This window comes from Dreissena polymorpha, chromosome 1 (assembly GCF_020536995.1).
Source record: "Dreissena polymorpha isolate Duluth1 chromosome 1, UMN_Dpol_1.0, whole genome shotgun sequence".
Taxonomy (NCBI): domain Eukaryota; kingdom Metazoa; phylum Mollusca; class Bivalvia; order Myida; family Dreissenidae; genus Dreissena; species Dreissena polymorpha.
The window spans coordinates 102,995,659-103,014,437 of NC_068355.1; the positions used below are offsets into that span (position 1 = coordinate 102,995,659).

General features: G+C 36.0%; 1 protein-coding gene across 5 annotated transcripts in view; it reads left to right on the forward strand.

The window, feature by feature from the left end:
- The window catches only part of LOC127865156 (protein mono-ADP-ribosyltransferase PARP14-like), a 245,098-nt gene that overhangs the window by 18,619 nt on the left and 207,700 nt on the right, over positions 1 to 18,779 (forward strand). For all 5 annotated transcript variants that reach the window (XM_052405047.1, XM_052405045.1, XM_052405049.1 and 2 more), the window contains exons 8-14: positions 899 to 1,147; positions 2,372 to 2,710; positions 6,130 to 6,381; positions 9,435 to 9,671; positions 15,544 to 17,268; positions 17,977 to 18,232; positions 18,372 to 18,568. In XM_052405047.1, coding sequence (XP_052261007.1) covers positions 899 to 1,147; positions 2,372 to 2,710; positions 6,130 to 6,381; positions 9,435 to 9,671; positions 15,544 to 17,268; positions 17,977 to 18,232; positions 18,372 to 18,568 — 3,255 coding nt within the window. The remainder of the gene's footprint in view (positions 1 to 898; positions 1,148 to 2,371; positions 2,711 to 6,129; positions 6,382 to 9,434; positions 9,672 to 15,543; positions 17,269 to 17,976; positions 18,233 to 18,371; positions 18,569 to 18,779) is intronic.

Below are 18,779 nucleotides of genomic sequence, written 5' to 3' on the forward strand. Positions count from 1 at the left end.
AAATTCATATGTGTATCATCATTTAATATCAAACATTATGTAGCTGCATTGGAATCGAAGTCTTCATAATAACTCAGTGAGTAACCTATGGCCATCTTGTTTTAGCATAAGGCTGCAATTTCTCAACTTCTTTAGGATAACCAGTTGAAGTATTATTTTTTGTGATTGAAGATAACTCTTTTGAAATATAATAGTTTTTTCTATTAATGCACAGGGGAAACAAACTCAGCTGAAATGTTTCTGGGATAAATATTTAACTATTTTTAGCTTACCTGAGCATGAATTGGTTGCGGTGAGCTTTTGTTTAAATACATCATTTGAATATATAGAAAATTGTGATTGCCATGGAATGTTAAAAAAAAAAATAACACAAAGGTTCCTTTTGTGACACTATACCAGATTCTTTCAAATAATTTGATTTTAATTTAGCGTCCAGTAAGTGGAGAAATTTTCTTCTTATTGCAGTATTGACTAGTTTAAAATCTTGTTTATTTAAAAATGATTTGTCGTGTCATTGGGTGACATTTCCAAATTTTGTAAAATTATTTTGTTTTGTTGAAAAGCATGGCAAGGCAGTTGTTCTTATACTGCTATATAAAAACTAATTGTGAAGTGTAAAACTGCTGTGTGGATTTCTAAATAAATTAACAGAATTTTCCATGGGTGACCCTTCACCAAATTAAAAGAATAATGATATTTTATGTTCTTTAAAAACATGGCTACACATCATCATGATTTACTGTACATGCTTAATTTAAATCAAATACAGCATGCTAAATAGAATTCCTATGCATCTTTTTGATGTTATAAAGACAAGTGTCAATGATACTTCTTGGCCCTCTTGTTATTAAATCACACTGCTTAAAATCTATTGATAATATTAACATGTTCATTTCAGACGTGAAAACTGTGCTCGATAATCTTCCAATTACAATAAAGAAGAAGGAGGTTTCTGTGCAAATCTATGTGCCAAAGAAGTTGTGTACAATCATCGTCCATGGACCAGAGGGGTTCATGAAAGAGGAAAATGAAGATGCATTTGAGATGTATTTTGAAAATGAAAAGAAGTCAGGCGGAGGTGATATTCAAGAAATCAGCTTTCGACCATCAGAAAAAGCTTTTTATATAACATATAAAGAAGAATATGGTAATATAATAAAACTTTTTAAATGAATGACTCTGGTACATTTTTTAGCAGTAACAGCAAAACAAAACATTTTTTGTGTTTCCCATTGATTTCTGTGTGTATGAAGTCCACTATTCATTTAAATGACTATTCTTAAAGGGACCGTCAACCACCAATAACGATCCCTTTAAGCCCCTTGGCAGATTGGTTGAAACCTGATTGGAATTGGGTGGCTGTACTTCATATTTCTTTAAATCATTCCGATCTGCTTATGGAAGTCTTAATAGCTCAAATATATTTAAAAAAAGAAGACAAGTAAACAGAAGATCTAAAATGTCATTTTAGCTCACTTGAGGACGAAGTGATTCTGTACATGGAAAGTTCAAATTATGCCCCTGAGAACAATTTATTTAATGATCAAGATGACATCAATAGGTCAATTTTCAGGGTTTGCAATATAAGCCTCTACCAGAAGCTGTATTGCTGTCATGAAATAGATGGTGGCTCAGTTTCTTGTGAAAGCCTTACATAAAATGTTGCTAGTTTGCCCTGATGTTGTTCAATGCCAAAGAAGTATCAGTGTTATATTCATTAACTTGAAGATATATAATTTTTAGCTCGGTTGTTTTCGGAGAAAACCCGAGGTATTGTCATAGCCAGCTTGTCGTGTTGTGTCCCAAACCTTAACATTTTGTTAACCTTTTGAACATTGGCTCTCAAATCAAAGTGCTTCCACCTACAACTTTGAAACTTTATATGTAGATGCACCTTGATGAGTTCTACACATGACACCCATTTTTGGGTCACTAGGTCAAAGGTCAAGGTCACTGTGACCTCTAATATAAAACTTTAACATTGGCTCTGAAATCAAAGTGCTTCCACCTACAACTTTGAAACTTCATATGTAGATGCAACTTGATGATTTCTTCACACCACACCCATTTTTGGGTCACTAGGTCAAAGGTCAAGGTCACTGTTACCTCTAATATAAAACTTTAACATAAACCTTAACATTGGCTCTGAAATCAAAGTGCTTCCACCTACAACTTTGAAACTTCTTATGTAGATGTACCTTGATGAGTTCTACACGCCACACCCATTTTTGGGTCACTAGGTCAAAGGTGAAGGTCACTGTGACCTAAAAAAAAAAAAATCTGACAAACTTTCATTTATTCAAAACTGCACCCGCAGACGTTATGCGGTGCTCTTGTTGTTACTGCTTTGTAAATTTTAGTTTTGTTTCAGCTGCCAAAAGAGTTGTAGAAAGAGATGACCACTGCATTATGAAGAATAAAGTTAAAGTGGAACTATTCAAACCAAGTAGGTCTACAAAGGTATCCTCTGAACCGATGAATGAAGGATCTAACACAGTATATAAAAGTAATAAAGAAGATGAACATGTGGAACCAGAATCCCAGCCATTAAAGACTGTAAAAATACGAGGAGTCCGCAAGGTGTCCAGTCGAGACTCAGTTCAGTGGTATTTCGAGAACAAGAAGAAGGCTGATGGTGGTGATATTGAAAGTCGATTTACAGATGAGGAAGATGACGATGTTATGTATATTAAGTTCAAGGATGAGTCAGGTGTGAAGCTTTACTAATTACTCACTGCAAATCTCAAAGGGAGGGGGGGGGGGGGGGTATTGGAATTCCTTTTGTCTTTCATTTCATAACAATTGTGTGTCCTTTGAATATTTGCTATACCCCTTGAAGGATTTAAAAAAAATGGTCTTAAATGTCAAGGTCATGGAGGTAATGTGCAGAAGACATAAGTCAGTAATGCCATCTCCAAAGTCTATGTCACGCTTGGTTAAGTATTCACCCTCCTTTTGTGTTTGTACCATATCTTCTTTGCCATTGGAAGGATTTCCATAAAACATTACTCAAAGGTTAAGGTTTTTGAGATGGTTTGAGAAATGCATAGCCTTTCATGCAAGCTCTAGGTTAAATTCATATTTGAAAGGTACAGTGTTCAAAGTCTTAGACTCTTTTTTTCAATATTTGTGTCCACACTATCTGCTGTACATATTGAAGTATTTTAAGCTCACCTTAGCACATGGTGCTCATTGGGAGCTTTAAGGATACCATGATGTGCATACACGATCAGTGCATGCATGAGGTACATGCGTTAACTTTTTCTTTGCACTACTTATCCTTTACCCCATGTCAAATTTGAATGTAACTTTACTGGCATATTTCTTGGGTAACCCTTTTTCAAATTTTGTCAAATACTTCTGGTCCATTGCATATGAAGGTCACTAAGACAAAAGCTTAATTAAAAATGAAAACTTCAAAAATCTTCTCTTAAACCACAAGGGCCAGGGCTCTTATATCTGCTTTGTAATATTGTCTAGTGGTCCTCTACTTAATTTGTTTAAGTCATGCCTCTGGGGTCAAAAAATGGCCATGCCCCAGGGGTCACATGATTTATATAGACTAATATTGCAAAATGGTTAAAACATTTTCTCCAAACAACAAGACCAAGAGGTATGATCTTTGTCATGTAATATTGTATTGTAGTATTCTACCAAGTTTTTTAAGTCACGCCCCTTGGTTTAACACTTTCCCAGCCTTGGATCTATCTTGTTTCCAATAAATAAATTAAACAGAAACAATTCAAAAGTTTATTTAAACATCATTTTTACCATGAAGAGGTTAAGACTGCATTCCAGTGATTTAAATATAACATTTTAATTGTTTATTTTAGAATATATGAATTTTACAACACTTATTTCAACACACTGACCAATCTTGTCAAAATTGTTGACAGTATTGTAGGTCACGAAAATGACTATGCAAAATAACTCTTTACTTGCAGATTGCTTAATACTCCTTCCAAACAAGATCTGTATATGTTTACCGACTTCTTGTAATAAGGACTCTTTCTTACTAATGTTAAAATTCATCACCATTTAGGACGGCCAATGTATTAAAGTTTAGAAATTGAATCCTGATACAAATATTAAGTTTTGACATTCTGTAGTTCAGCCTTGTATTGGAATAGAAAAAAAACTCATTTCTCCATAAAAAGATGCTTTTGTTTTGCTTGTTGTATTGGAAATTTGAATTTAAACTGTATGCATTGCAGACACAATCATACAAAATAATTACCAGTCGTAATGTGGGGGGGGGGGGGGATGAAATAATCATAATTATGCCCCCCTTCGAAGAAGAGGGGGTATATTGCTTTGCACATGTCGGTCTGTCGGTCCGTCCACCAAGTGGTTTCCGGATGATAACTCAAGAACGCTTGGGCCTAGGATCATGAAACTTCATAGGTACATTGATCATGACTCGCAGATGACCCCTATTGATTTTGAGGTCACTAGGTCAAAGGTCAAGGTCACAGTGATCCGAAATAGTAAAATGGTTTCCAGATGATAACTCAAGAATGAATTTGCCTAGGATCATTAAACTGCATAGGTAGATTGATCATGACTTGCAGATGACCCATATTGATTTTGAGGTCACTGGGTCAAAGGTCAAGGTCACGGTGACCCGAAATAGTAAAATGGTTTCCGGATGATAACTCAAGAACGCATACGCCTAGGATCATGAAACTTCATCGTTTGATAGATCATGACTCGCAGATGACCTCTATTGATTTTGAGGTCACTAGGTCAAAGGTCAAGGTCACGATGACCCAAAATACTAAAATGGTTTTCGGATGATAACCCAAGAACGCATACGCCAAGGATCATGAAACTTCATTGGTGGATTGATCATGACTCGCAGATTATCCCTATTGATTTTAAGGTCACAAGGTCACGGTGACCCGAAATAGTAAAATGATTTTCGGATGAAAACTCAAGACCGCATACTCCTAGGATCATGAAACTTCATAGGTAGATTAATCATGACTCCCAGATGACCCCTATTGATTTTGATGTCTCTAGGTCAAAGGTCAAGGTCACGGTGACCCAAAATTGTAAAATGGTTTTCGGATGATAACTCAAGAATGCATATGCCTAGGATCATGAAACTTCATAGGTTAATTGATCATGACTCGCAGATGACCCATATTGATTTTCAGGTCACTAGGTCAAAGGTCAAGGTCACGGTGACCCGAAACAGTAAAATTGTTTCCGGATGATAACTCAAGAACGCTTTTGCCTAGGATCATGACACTTCAAGGTACATTGATCATGACTGGCAGTTGATCCCTATTGATTTTCAGGTCACTAGGTCAAAGGTCAAGGTCACAGTGACAAAAAGCGTATTCACACAATGGCTGCCACTACAATGGACAGCCCGTATGTGGGGCATGCATGTTTTACAAACAGCCCTTGTTTTAGTTATATTTTATTGTATAGGTGAGTCAATATTCTGTATTTTATGAGAGAATGATATTTGTACATCCAATTTCTGTAATGTCTCATTTGTAGACAACAGATTTGTGGACAGTTTTCCTTCAATAACTTTTTTATGCTGATGTCTTCGATCTTGAAACAAAAAACTGAGGAAAGCAAAAACACTGTAAAACCAAAAGGGCGTAATAATTTAAAAGAAATAAAAATATAAAGTGGCTTAATGGGTCAAAATTTGCTACTCCTTAACAGAAAACAAGAAAACAAATCCAATTTGGAAGTAAGTTCCAACTAACCTCACTTTTGGGTACCTGGTAAGCTCTGGTATACGCATACCCCCATCATGGCAGACATAAACCACAGTCAATTTATTACTTGAAGGTTGATAGGATCATGGCTGGGTATATAGCTATTCTTTGTATTGAATGTTATCGGTATATTAAAACATAGCATGTATCTTAAGGACAATTTTATCAATTTTTTTTCTTACTTCTGCAAGGATTTATTTTCCATGGAAAGAAAATAATAATCTTTGGACCAGTAAATGAAACTCTTATCTAAATATTGGTCGACCAATTAGCCATCGATAAATCATGAAGTGGGTTGTCCATTTTCCTCCACAAGCTAATTGTCTTCCAGGCAAGATGTTACATGTATTTGTAAGCTTCACAATCTATTGTTTTTGCTCTTAAACAGTTGCACAAGCTGTGGCAAAGAGGCAACATAAGCTGGATGGCCAAGAGCTGGTTGTGTCACTGTACACCCCTCCAGTTCCCCCACCCTGCTACCCGAACAAGCTGCTTATCAAAGGACTGAATCAGAAGATAACATTCAACGTCCTTGATCTGTACTTGGAGGCTAGAGTGGGAATTACTCTTGTAGAAGGTTCCATGACCTATCATGCTGAGCAGGAGGATGTTGTTTTGGTTACAGTCAATGAGGACATAGGTAATTCCTTTTAGTGTAAGACCTCCTCATGAGGAGCCCCCCTCCCCTACTAATCACTGTATGGCATATTTATATTTATGTTATCGTGTATTTCTGGTAGAAGCATAAATATATTATTAATTTAGTCCAATAATTGTTTTCATTAAGGTTGCATTTTTAATATACCCTTCATTTTAGGATCATATTAATCATAAACATACATTTTTGAACATGCACAATTCAGTTGTAACTTAACGTTGCCAAAAGAACTTTGATAAAATAGGGCCCATGGTTTTATTTTTATGCTCCCCCAAAAAATTTTGGGGGGAGCATATAGTCGCCGCTTCGTCTGTCCGTCCGTCCGTGCACAATTTTTGTCCGGGCTAATTCTCAGTTATTAATGACAGGAATTCAATGAAACTTTATGGGAAGCTTCTGGTCGGATAATTTTTCACAGAGTTATGGCCCTTTGAAATTTTCCATTAACTGTACATATAGTGCAATTCTTGTCCGGGCTATTTCTCAGCAACTATTGATGACCGGAATTCAATGAAACTTTATGGGAAGCTTCACTACCAAGAGGAGATGTGCATATCATCAGCGCGTTCTGGTCCAATGATTTTTCACAGAGTTATGGCCCTTTGAAATTTTCTATAAAGAAATTCTTGTCCCCCCAACTACTGTGCCCTAAAGACGTTTCCTTTTATCTGAATATAGAGTGCAAAATTGTGACAAAAAAAACCCTGTGGGGAGCATCACCCGTCTCCGACAGTATCTTGTTACAGTTTGATGCCCATTTAATCTAGCCAACTTTTTCAAAAGTTTTTCAGAGTTTCAGATATGACTAGATAGTAAGGTTTACATTTTTAGTGGATTGTATTAGTTTGACTAATCATCAAATAGTGGGAGTAAGGTTTAGGTGCATAAAGTCAATGTTTCCATAATTACTTCAGATTTTCAATGAAAACTTCACACATGTCTTGAAGGATATTACATATGGTAACTGTCCGAGACCCATAACTGGTCTTTGGAAATCTGACATGCAATTTATCAAAATAATGTCTCCATTTGTACTGCAGTCAAATTAAGGATAGTATGCAACAACTCCATATCTCTAAAGCTATCCCAGTATTGTATTGAAACTTCTGTCATATTTAAAACATTGGAATGTAGTATGTCATGTTTTGCAAGCAACAAGTACATAATTATCTCTGTATCTACTAGACTTCTGTACTGACCAATTTTAATTTGAAACTGCACATGTGTATTAAGGTTGTTGTTGAATGAAGCACCTTTTTATGTCCCCCACTATAGTAGTGGGGGACATATTGTTTTTGCCCTGTCTGTCTGTCTGTTGGTCTGTCTGTTGGTCTGTTGGTCTGTTTGCGCCAACTTTAACATTTTGCAATAACTTTTGTTATATTGAAGATAGCAACTTCATATTTAGCATGCATGTGTATCTCATGAAGCTGCACATTTTGAGTGGTGAAAGTTCAAGGTCAAGGTCATCCTTCAAGGTCAGAGGTCAAATATATGTGGCCAAAATCACTCATTTTATGAATACTTTTGCAATATTTAAGATAGCAACTTGATATTTGGCATGCATGTGTATCTCATGGAGCTGCACATTTTGAGTGGTGAAAGGTCAAGGTCAAGGTCATCCTTCAAGGTCAGAGGTCAAATATATGTGGCCCAAATCGCTTATTTTATAAATACTTTTGCAATATTGAAGATAGCAACTTGATATTTGGCACGCATGTGCATCTCATGGAGCTGCACATTTTGAGTGGTGAAAGGTCAAGGTCATCCTTCAAGGTCAGAGGTCAAATATATGTGGCCAAATCACTTATTTTATGAATACTTTTGCAATATTGAAGATAGCAACTTGATATTTTGCATGCATGTGTATCTCATGGAGCTGCACATTTTGAGTGGTGAAAGGTCAAGGTCAAGGTCATCCTTCACAAGGTCAAGGTCATCCTTCACAAGGTCAAGGTCATCCTTCAAGGTCAAACATCATATAGGGGGACATTGTGTTTCACAAACACATCTTGTTTGAAATGATACTTTTTCAAGGTTAAGTTTACATATACCGCTGTAACCACTACAGATTTTAAACTTAAAAAACATTTTTTGGTCACCTTTTGTGCTCATGGTGAGCTATTGTGATAACCCTACTTGATGTCCATCATCCTGTGGTGTCTGGTATCCGGTGTGCAATGTTCGGTGTGCAATGTTTGTCATCTACTTATAGGTTGTTAACCACTGTAGAGGCCACATTTGTTGTCCAATCTTGATGAAATTTTGCCATAATGCTTATCTGGACAATATTTAGGACTGTTCAAATCTTGGTCATGTGAATCCTACAACTAGGTTGCAAAGTAAAATCTTAAAAAAAACCTTGTGATCCTTCTAGAGGCCACATGTGTGACTCAATCTTGATGAACTTCGTCAAAATGTTTATTGAAACACTTTCTAGGTTGAGTTCTAATCTGGGTCATGTGCGTCCAAACACGGTCACCAAGTTATATCTTTAAAAATAAAACACCTTGTTACAACTCATGGGGCCACATTTGTGACTCAATCTAAATGAAACTGGGTTGGAATGTTTATCTTGATAAGATCTAGGTGATTTTGCAACTGGTCATGTGGTTTCACAATGTAGATTACCAGGTCAAAAGTGAAAAAAAATTGGTACCACTCTAGACGCCATATGTTTGATTCAATTGTTATGAAATATAATGTTTTATCTTGATATTTTCTAGGCCCCAGTTTAGTTCACCATGTCAAATCTTATAAAAACCATGTTACCACTCTAGAGGCTACATTTTACCTTCAATCTTGATGAAGCTTGGTCAGAATGTTTACGTGGACAATACCAAGGCTGAGTGTGAATCTTGGTCAAGTGCATCCAAAAACTAGTTCTGAAATATAGTAACATGAGTTTTAACATTTTACTTTCATGCTATCTTTATTATGTACTGTGTATTAGTTTTTATGAAAACTCCAGTTATAAAAGATGTTTTTAAACTGAGGCATATTTTTTTATTATTCATGTGTTTGATTTTCTGCAGACTTTGCAAAATTGGAAGAGGCATGTAGATTGAAAGCCCTAGAAGGTTCTCATTTGCGGGTCAGTCAAGTGCCCATTTCTAATTGTGTGCTGGTCTCAAACATCAGTGACACAGCCACTGTGGACATGGTGTCCCTGTATTTTGAGAATGAAAAAAGAAGCAATGGTGGGCAAGTGGACAAGATGGAAATGTTTTCCACTCAGAACTACTGTCTGGTCTACTTTGCTGACTATAAAGGTACTATGAATATTATAATTTCAATCAAACATGTTTAAATTCTTAATTTCTGTCCAGAGGTAAAATAAAAATAACATGTTACAAAAGGCCCAATTTATTTTGAATACATTTTACTAAACTTGTGTACAAAGTTTTGAGAGTGTTTTAACAACATTGTAGGGTAGCTGTCCAGTGTCATTTGCAATCTCTTGTCAACAATTCTATTCCCAAGATATCTCACTATCTGTTGACAAATGTTCGAGAAACTTAACAGGAGTTTTATAGAATGATTCTCGATCATAGTTGTTCAAAATGTCAGCTGCGTAGGCTGTAGGTGATTTGATTACAAAATAGTTTGAACAAGTGAATAATACCTATGTAATCTAAAGGAATTAAAGGCATTACATTGTAAATCCATTATTACGCACTCCGTAATAATGTGGAATTCAAAATAACGCTGGAGTTTTTTCTCCAACCTTCCATGTCTGTCTCAAGTGTTTTCTAGTAATTCAAATATGGTGGCGCCCATTGAGCTGATAGAATTACTGCTCTATTATAATCAATTACGGACTACCCCATACTGACATATACATATGACATTTTAAGTGTGATAATCTATTAATTTATGTAAATAAGGATTTGAAAAATAGCATGTGTTTATCCCTGTTTCACGTTCTAATGCTGTTACGATTAATGTGCTATTGATCTTTTGATTCATTGACAAGTTAATCTAGGAATTTTTCATTTCATTATAATTTGTAAACAATACTTAATTAAGTAATGTCTGTTAAAATGTGATGTAAAATGTAACTGTCCACTTATTTGCGCATATTCGATGAGAAAACCCCTCGTCCCATAATTTACTGTGCATTTCTGGCTTTCTTTATTTACATTCTAAATGCAAGCTTTGAAGATTATCTCTGGAAATATTCTTGTAGAGGTAATTGACACAGACACAGAACTCTTAGAAGACCACTACATTCATTGATAGAAATCGGTTAATCAGCAAAATGTAAACAAATAGACGTTTTTACAGAATAAAACACTCATTCATTTTGAGATGACTTAAAATCATTTATCAATTGTCATGTTTTATTAGCTCATCTATTTTTTGAAAAAAAACTATGAGCTATTGTCATCACCTTGGCGTCGGCGTCGGCGTCCGGTTAAGTTTTGCGTTTAGATACATTCTCATAAAGTATCTATGCTATTGCATTCAAACTTGGTACACTTACTTACTATCATGAGGGGACTGTGCAGGCAAAGTTAGATAACTCTGGCTTGCATTTTGACAGAATTATGTGCCCTTTTTATATTTAGAAAATTGAAAATTTTGGTTAAGTTTTGTGTTTAGGTCTATTTTGTTCCTAAAGTATCAAAGCTATTGCTTTCATTCTTGCAACGCTTACTAACTGTATTAAGGGGACTGTGCAGGAAAAGTTATGTAACTCTGACTGGCATTTTGACGGAATTATGGGCCCTTTATACTTGAAAATTTGGTTTAGTTTTGTGTTTTGGTCCACTTTACCCCTAAAATATCATAGATATTGCTTTCATACTTGGAACACTCGCAAACTATCATAAGGGGACAGTAAAGGACAAGTTGAATAACTCTGGTTGTCATTTTTATGGAATTATGGCCCTTTTTTGACTTAGTAACTTTGAATATATGGTTACATTTTGTGTTTAGATCCTCTTTACTTCTAAAGTATCAAGGCTATTGTTTTTAAACTTAAAATACTTTCATGCTATCATGAGGGTACTGTACCTGGCAAGTTTAATTTTACCTTGACCTTTGAATGACCTTGACTCTCAAGGTCAAATTATTAAATTTTGCTAAAATTGCCATAACTTCTTTATTTATGATTAGATTCGATTGATACTTAGACAAAACAACTCTTAAACCCCCCCCCCCCCCCGAATCCCCCTCAATCCCCCCCATTATTTTATTTTTTTTAATAATAGATCATCTAATAAATGACCACCACACCCTCACACTATACCCCCCCCCCACCCCAAAAAAATAATTTTTATGCTCCCGGTAGGGTGGCATATAGCAGTTGAACTGTCCGTCAGTATGTCAGTCAGTCTGTCTGTCCGTCCGAAAAAAAACTTTAACATTGGCCATAACTTTTTAAGATAGCAACTTGATATTTGGCATGCATGTGTATCTCATGGAGCTGCACATTTTGAGTGGTGAAAGGTCAAGGTCATCCTTCAAGGTCAAATGTCAAATTTATGGTGTCTGTCCATCTGAAAACTTTAACATTGGCCATAACTTGTTCAATATTGAAGATAGCAACTTGATATTTGGCATGCATGTGTATCTCATGGAGCTGAACATTTTGAGTGGTGAAAGGTGAAGGTGAAGGTCATCCTTCAAGGTCAAATGTCAAATATATGGCGTCTGTCCGTCCGAAAACTTTTACATTGGCCATAACTTTTTTAATATTGAAGATAGCAACTTGATATTTGGCATGCATGTGTACCGTAAAAACGCAGTCATAAGTCGAGATTTTTTTCCTCCAAAATTTGATTAAAAAAACGGTATCGACTTGTGAGGTGGTCCATGAAAAAAATAATAAAATTCCATGAAAAAAATAATGAAATTTGACGAAGATTGATCCCCGCGGCAATAGTTGTTGTTGTATAAAAAAAAATCGTTGATTTACGACTAACAAAACGTCGTATTTTTACTGATACTTACCAATTAATATAATCACAGTTTGCAATTACTCTTGTTTTTATTTTGATAATTTAATCCAATGTCTTCATGTAAGCAGGTGTTGTTTTTTTACTGTTCATGTAAACAAAGAATCAAGGACCTCATTTAAAGTCTCGCGAAAATTCGCAATATGTGTGAATCGACAGTTTGACGTCATCAAAGGAAAGCCGTTTCCTGTCAAGAAGCCATAAGGAACACCTTTCTCGCCGACAAAATTGGATTCCTTTGTTTAGAGAATCGATATGCTTAACCAATCGCGTGTTTGTAACTCGCTTGCAATCGTCCCATTATGCTTGAGCACGTGTATAGCTCCGCCTTTGAAATTGTTTCAGAGAAAAAGGTGGAGTTAGCGGTCTCTTGGGTATGTCAATCATTGTTATAGAAACACGTTTTACAGAGACACTAATCAATTGTTTTGACAGTCAGATTAAAAGTACAAAGATTGGATTACAGTGGTAATATTGTTTCATTGGATTAAAAGCAGAAAATAGTTTGTGGATAATTACTAGCGTGAATTATTGAGTGCAACCATTTATTAATTAGATAAACAAAAACACAACTGGACTTACGATAAATCTTTGAAAATGCCTGGCAAACGCAAACGCCAGGCTTATGACAATGCATTTAAAATACGTGTGATAGAGTTTGCGGAGAATTTAAATAACAACAGTGCTGCTGAACGTGAGTTTGGTATAAGTGCAATGTATAGAATACTACCGCAACTTCATGTACATTTAAAATGGCGTCCGTTTATGAAATTCGTAAACAGAAAATTTCTGACTCGACTTATGAAGCTAACATACTCAAAATCTCCAATTTTGGTACCAAAGTATACCCCCCGACTTATGAGCCGGGTAGACTTATGACTGCGTTTTTATGGTATCTCATGAAGCTGCACATTTTGAGTGGTGATAGCTCAAGGTGAAGGTCATCCTTCAATGTCCAAAAAAAATTCAAAGCGGCGTTCTCATGAAGCTGCACATTTTGAGTGGTGGAAGTTCAAGGTCATCCTTCAAGGTCAAAGGTCAAAAAACAAATAAAAAATTTCAAAGCGGCATTATCATGAAGCTGCACATTTTGAGTGGTGGAAGTTCAAGGTCAAGGTCATTCTTCAAGGTCAAGGTCATCCTTCAAGGTCAAAGGTCAAAAAAAAATATTCAAAGCGGTGTTATCATGAAGCTGCACATTTTGAGTGGTGTAGGTTCAAGGTCAAGGTCATCCTTCAAGGTCAAGGTCATCCTTCAAGGTCAAAGGTCAAAGAAAATAAAAAAAATTCAAAGGGGCGTTATCATGAAGCTGTACATTTTGAGTGATGGAAGTTCAAGGTCAAGGTCATCCTTCAAGGTAAAAAAAAATAATTAAAAAATTCAAAGCGGCGTTCTCATGAAGCTGCACATTTTGAGTGGCAGAAGTTCAAGGTCAAGGTCATTCTTCAAGGTCAAGGTCATCCTTCAAGGTCAAAGGTCAAAGAAAATTTAAAAAATCAAAGCGGCGTTCTCATGAAGCTGCACATTCTGAGTGGCGGAAGTTCAAGGTCATCCTTCAAGGTCAAAGGTCAAAAAACAAATAAAAAATTTCAAAGCGGCATTATCATGAAGCTGCACATTTTGAGTGGTGGAAGTTCAAGGTCAAGGTCATTCTTCAAGGTCAAAGGTAAAAAAAAATGATTCAAAGCGGCATTATCATGAAGCTGCACATTTTGAGTGGTGTAGGTTCAAGGTCAAGGTCATCCTTCAAGGTCAAGGTCATCCTTCAAGGTCAAATGTCAAACAAAATTTTTAAAAAATCAAAGCGGCGTTATCATGAAGCTGCACATTTTGAGTGGTGGAAGTTAAAGGTCAAGGTCATCCTTCATGGTCAAAAAAAAATAATAAAAAAATTCAAAGCAGCGTTCTCATGAAGCTGCACATTTTTAGTGGTGAAAGTTCAAAGTCAAGGTCATCCTTCAAGGTCAAGGTCATTCTTCAAGGTCACAGGTCTTTTTTTTTCAAATTTTAAAGCGGCGTTCTCATGAAGCTGCACATTTTGAGTGGTGGAAGGTCAAGGTCAAGGTCATCCTTCAAGGTCAAGGTCATCCTTCAAGGTCAAAGGTCAAAAAAATAATAATTTCAAAGCGGCGTTATCATGAAGCTGCACATTTTAAGTGGTGGAAGTTCAAGGTCAAGGTCATCCTTCAAGGTCAAGGTCATCCTTCAAGGTCAAAGATAAAAAATAATATTTCAAAGCGGCGTTGTCATAAAGCTGCACATTTTGAGTGGTGGAAGTTCAAGGTCAAGGTCATCCTTCAAGGTCAAAGGTAAAAAAAAAATTAAAAAAAATAAAAGCGCCGCAATAGGGGGCATTGTGTTTCTGACAAACACATCTCTTGTTTTTTTCAAACATTGTTAAAAAACACAAATATTTATTTTTATTATTTTATTTTTGCATTTTTTTGGCATTTTTAGAAGATAATGTAATAAATGACCACACCCCCACACTATACACCCCTCTCCACTCCACCCCTCCCTCCTTTGTGATTGAAATTGAGATAGGTCCCTACACCTTTAAAAAGAAAAATAGATGAGCGGTCTGCACCCGCAAGGCGGTGCTCTTGTGTATAACTTTCGATAAGTATGCAAATATTTACAAAACAAGTTGATTATTGTACAGATTAAGCATCTTTAAAATAACAATGTGCAGAAAGGTCACACATTGGCAGATAAAATGTTGTGCTCAAGACACAGGGTTTAGGTTCGCAATCAAGCTCAAAGTTTTGATGTCATTTATAGGAATAGATTTATCAAAAGTATTAAAACTTGGACATGAATGGATTTTGGAAGTACTAGGAGGAAGTAACACTCCTTACTCATGTGCCATGCAGGAATTAGATCAAAGTTAAGGTAATAATTAAACATTTAAGATCAACACATCGTCTGGAGCTTTACCTCGTTAAGTATAGAGTTACAAATTAATTTCAAATCACCAAGTTTCAAGCCAAAAATGATGGGTGTTCTCCAGGCATTCAATCCGTAGGTCTTAGGTTAAGAGCCCTATTAAGGGTCATTGTTCAAAAGAGGATCATAAAAAATCGTTTTGAAAGTCTTAGCGCATATATATTGTAAATTGCATTTTACAATTAAGGTTGAAGAGTTATAAAATCTGTGAAAGACAAGATACTCCTCTTTTTAGTTGTAGATAAAGTTTTGTCAAAAGACCAGAAGCTTGATGGAAGACAGCTTGAAGTGAGGCGATACTTCCCATGCATTGGAAAGGCAGAAGGGGACACTGTCATACGGCGATTCAAAAAACCAAACCCTTTAACAGTGAAGGCAAATATTCAGAAGATAAAATTTCTGCATCGATCCAGTGCCAACAAAGTAGCAGTTGAAAAGCAGCTATCTATGTGCCATGCCACAATAATCTGGCCTGCAGCAAATGACACTGAAGATGTTGAACTACGTTGTACATTGTCTGAGGATGTAAAAGACTGTGTTAAACTGGCCAAGGACTGGAATGACAATGCAAAAGCAAGCTTCCAAGACTTTATGAACACTCTTGACGTCGAAAGTGTCTTTGTTGTCCAAGATATTTTGAAAAAAGTACAAGAAGAATTAAGCAAAATTTCTATTGATAATCCTGAAGCCGTAGCTATTTTAATACAAAGGCAAGAAAACAAAATATATATTGTGGGAATAAAAGGAAACGTTTTGGGACTAAAGACAAAAGTTGAACAAATTGTAAAAGACATACAAGATGCTGCAGAGAAGGAAAAGTCATGGAGAAAAGTAGAAGTGAACAATTTGAAGCCTATCGAAACTAAAATGCTGTTGGCAGATAAATTCCCTAGTCAAATGCAAGAGAAGTTTCCTGAAGTTAAAATTAACATTCATCCAACAAAAAATGAAATAGAAATTGAAGGTGTTTATTCCGAGGTCAACGCAATCCAGATTGAGATGTATAAAGTAAAAGATACGTTCGTCCGAAATGAATCCCAAATCCCAGATGCGACAATGGCAATGTTTATGAGCAGGCCTGTCAAAGAATATATTGTAAAGAAGTTGAAACATGACAAAGTTATTGCAGTTTGGGAAACTGTTAATGGCAAGCTTATTGTGATGAGCAAACATGACACAATGCTTAGCAAAGCAGTAGACATTGTTAGCAAGTCAGTAGCTATTGGCAAAGTTCAACTTACTAAAGAGAGTCGATCATCAGTGCAGTCAGCAGCATGGGCAGCATTGGAAAAGCAACTTCTCGAAGAACATCAAGCAAAGCTGACCGTAAACAAAACCTTAGACGAAGTTACCATTGTTTGTACAGATGACATATTTAGCAAAATTTTGGAAACTATTCATGATTTTCTAGACAAAAATACAATATATAGTGACAAGTGGTCATTTGCTAAAAACATATATAAGCTTTTGAACAAGCATCATAATCAAAACATATCTGACTTGGCAAAAGGTGAAAATGTTAGAGTTCAGTTCGCAGAAAACCAAATTGAAGTATCTGGTACAAAGAAAGGAATAAGTAAAGTAAGACAAGAACTTGAGTTGTTAGCTCAGAAGGTAAAGAAACAACAACATAAGATTTCCAAACCTGGCATTACCCAATTTATGAAAACGGACAAAGGTCTTGGAATTTTGCACAGTGTGGAAAGTACCTACCCCGTTATTGTCTCATCAAGTGATGAAGACAATGGTGATGAGGATTATGGAATATACAGCATGACTTCAACATCTTCCAGTCTACCGCCTGGATGTTCTATTATAGCATCATGCATTGCATACGAGAAGAGGAACATACATGTTATGTTTGGCAATATGACGGATTTGAATGTTGATGCAATTGTTAATGCTGCAGATGAGAAACTGAGCCTCTGTGGTGGACTGGGAAAAGAGATATTGAAAAAAGGTACTTCATATCTGATGTTCATTTATTTTAATCCAAAATATCATCAAATGTATGCTGTTTGACCTGAAAGAAGCTCTGTATTTAATGATAAAAGACAATGCGTTGATTATTCGCATATTTGGAAAGCCCTGTGCATAATATATCAATGACTTAAACCCTAGTATCAGAAGTAGTTTGATTTTAAAAGCCTTTTAGTACATGTCAAGCGTGAAGCCTGAATGATTGTTGATTTGCATGGTATGTTGTACGTGTGTTAAGAAACAATCAATGCACAAGACTAATTAGTAGATTTCTATTAAAGAATCTGATGTGGAACAAATTTAAGTCAATGTAAAACCCTTTCACTTCACATTACAGAAAAAACATCGTCAAAATACGCAAGTGTGTATTCAACTGAAATGAATAAAGGGTTGTTTTGCCAGAATTTTGTTTAAATTTTGATATTCAGCTGGAATTTACTCTGTGTGAGGACAACTGACATAGGTCATATTTGAATGCTGGTTAAAAATACTGTGTTCTCCTATAGGGTCTGTTTCATAATGAACATTTGGCTGCTTCTTATATTTATAGTAAACTAACAGGCACAGATCGAAACCATGCTATGTATACACGAAAATAAGAGCTAAAAGGTCAAGGAATGGAGTGCTTTCTATAGTTTTTTTATTATTAAGATGATTTGTATAGTTTATTTTGTTCATGCCTTCATAGGTGGCGATACTATTGCCAGGGATTGCAAGCGGTACATTGATGCACATGGAAAACTTGGCGAAGCAGCGGTGTTTGTGTCCACATCAGGAAATTTAAAAGCTAAGAGTATTGTTCATGTTGCGGGTCCAGTTTGGAAAGATGGAATGCAGCAAGAGGATGAAAAACTAACAGAGGTTGTGTTTAAGGCCATGCATCAGGCATCTGGGAAGGGCTACAAATCAGTGGCATTGCCTGCTATAAGTTGTGGGGCATATGGGTATGTATATGTTTAAAAATTAATAAAATTATTACTCTTGGTATAACGTACCATAACATTTACCTTCTACATTGATATTTACCAACATGATTTGTATATGATGACAACCGTATAGAGCTTTATTGTGTTGTCAAAATAGTTACCCTGTGAAGCTGGCAACGGGAGTGATTGTTGCCTCTGTGAAGAACTTCTTCAGAGAAGTGCAAGAATCGGAGCTGACAGAAATCTATTTATGCGACTTGAAAGATGATACGGTTGATGGATTTGTTAAAGGGCTAGAAAAGGAGTTTGGAGCCTCCAGTGTTCGCCACTTCACCCGCAAGCAGTCATCATCAGGTATGCTGATATACAGAAGTGCTTGACAGCTAGTCAAAGGGATTGGTGATTCAAAATCTTGTGTGTGACTGGTCAATGTCATGTCCTTAAGTACATGGTTTTTATTTGAGGAATTTGTTTGAATTGCATACCACCACCAACCCCTGACTCTGATATTGGGCTGTTTGAACTGTTATTTTGGTTCTGACAGTCCTTTCATTTCCTGTAGGGA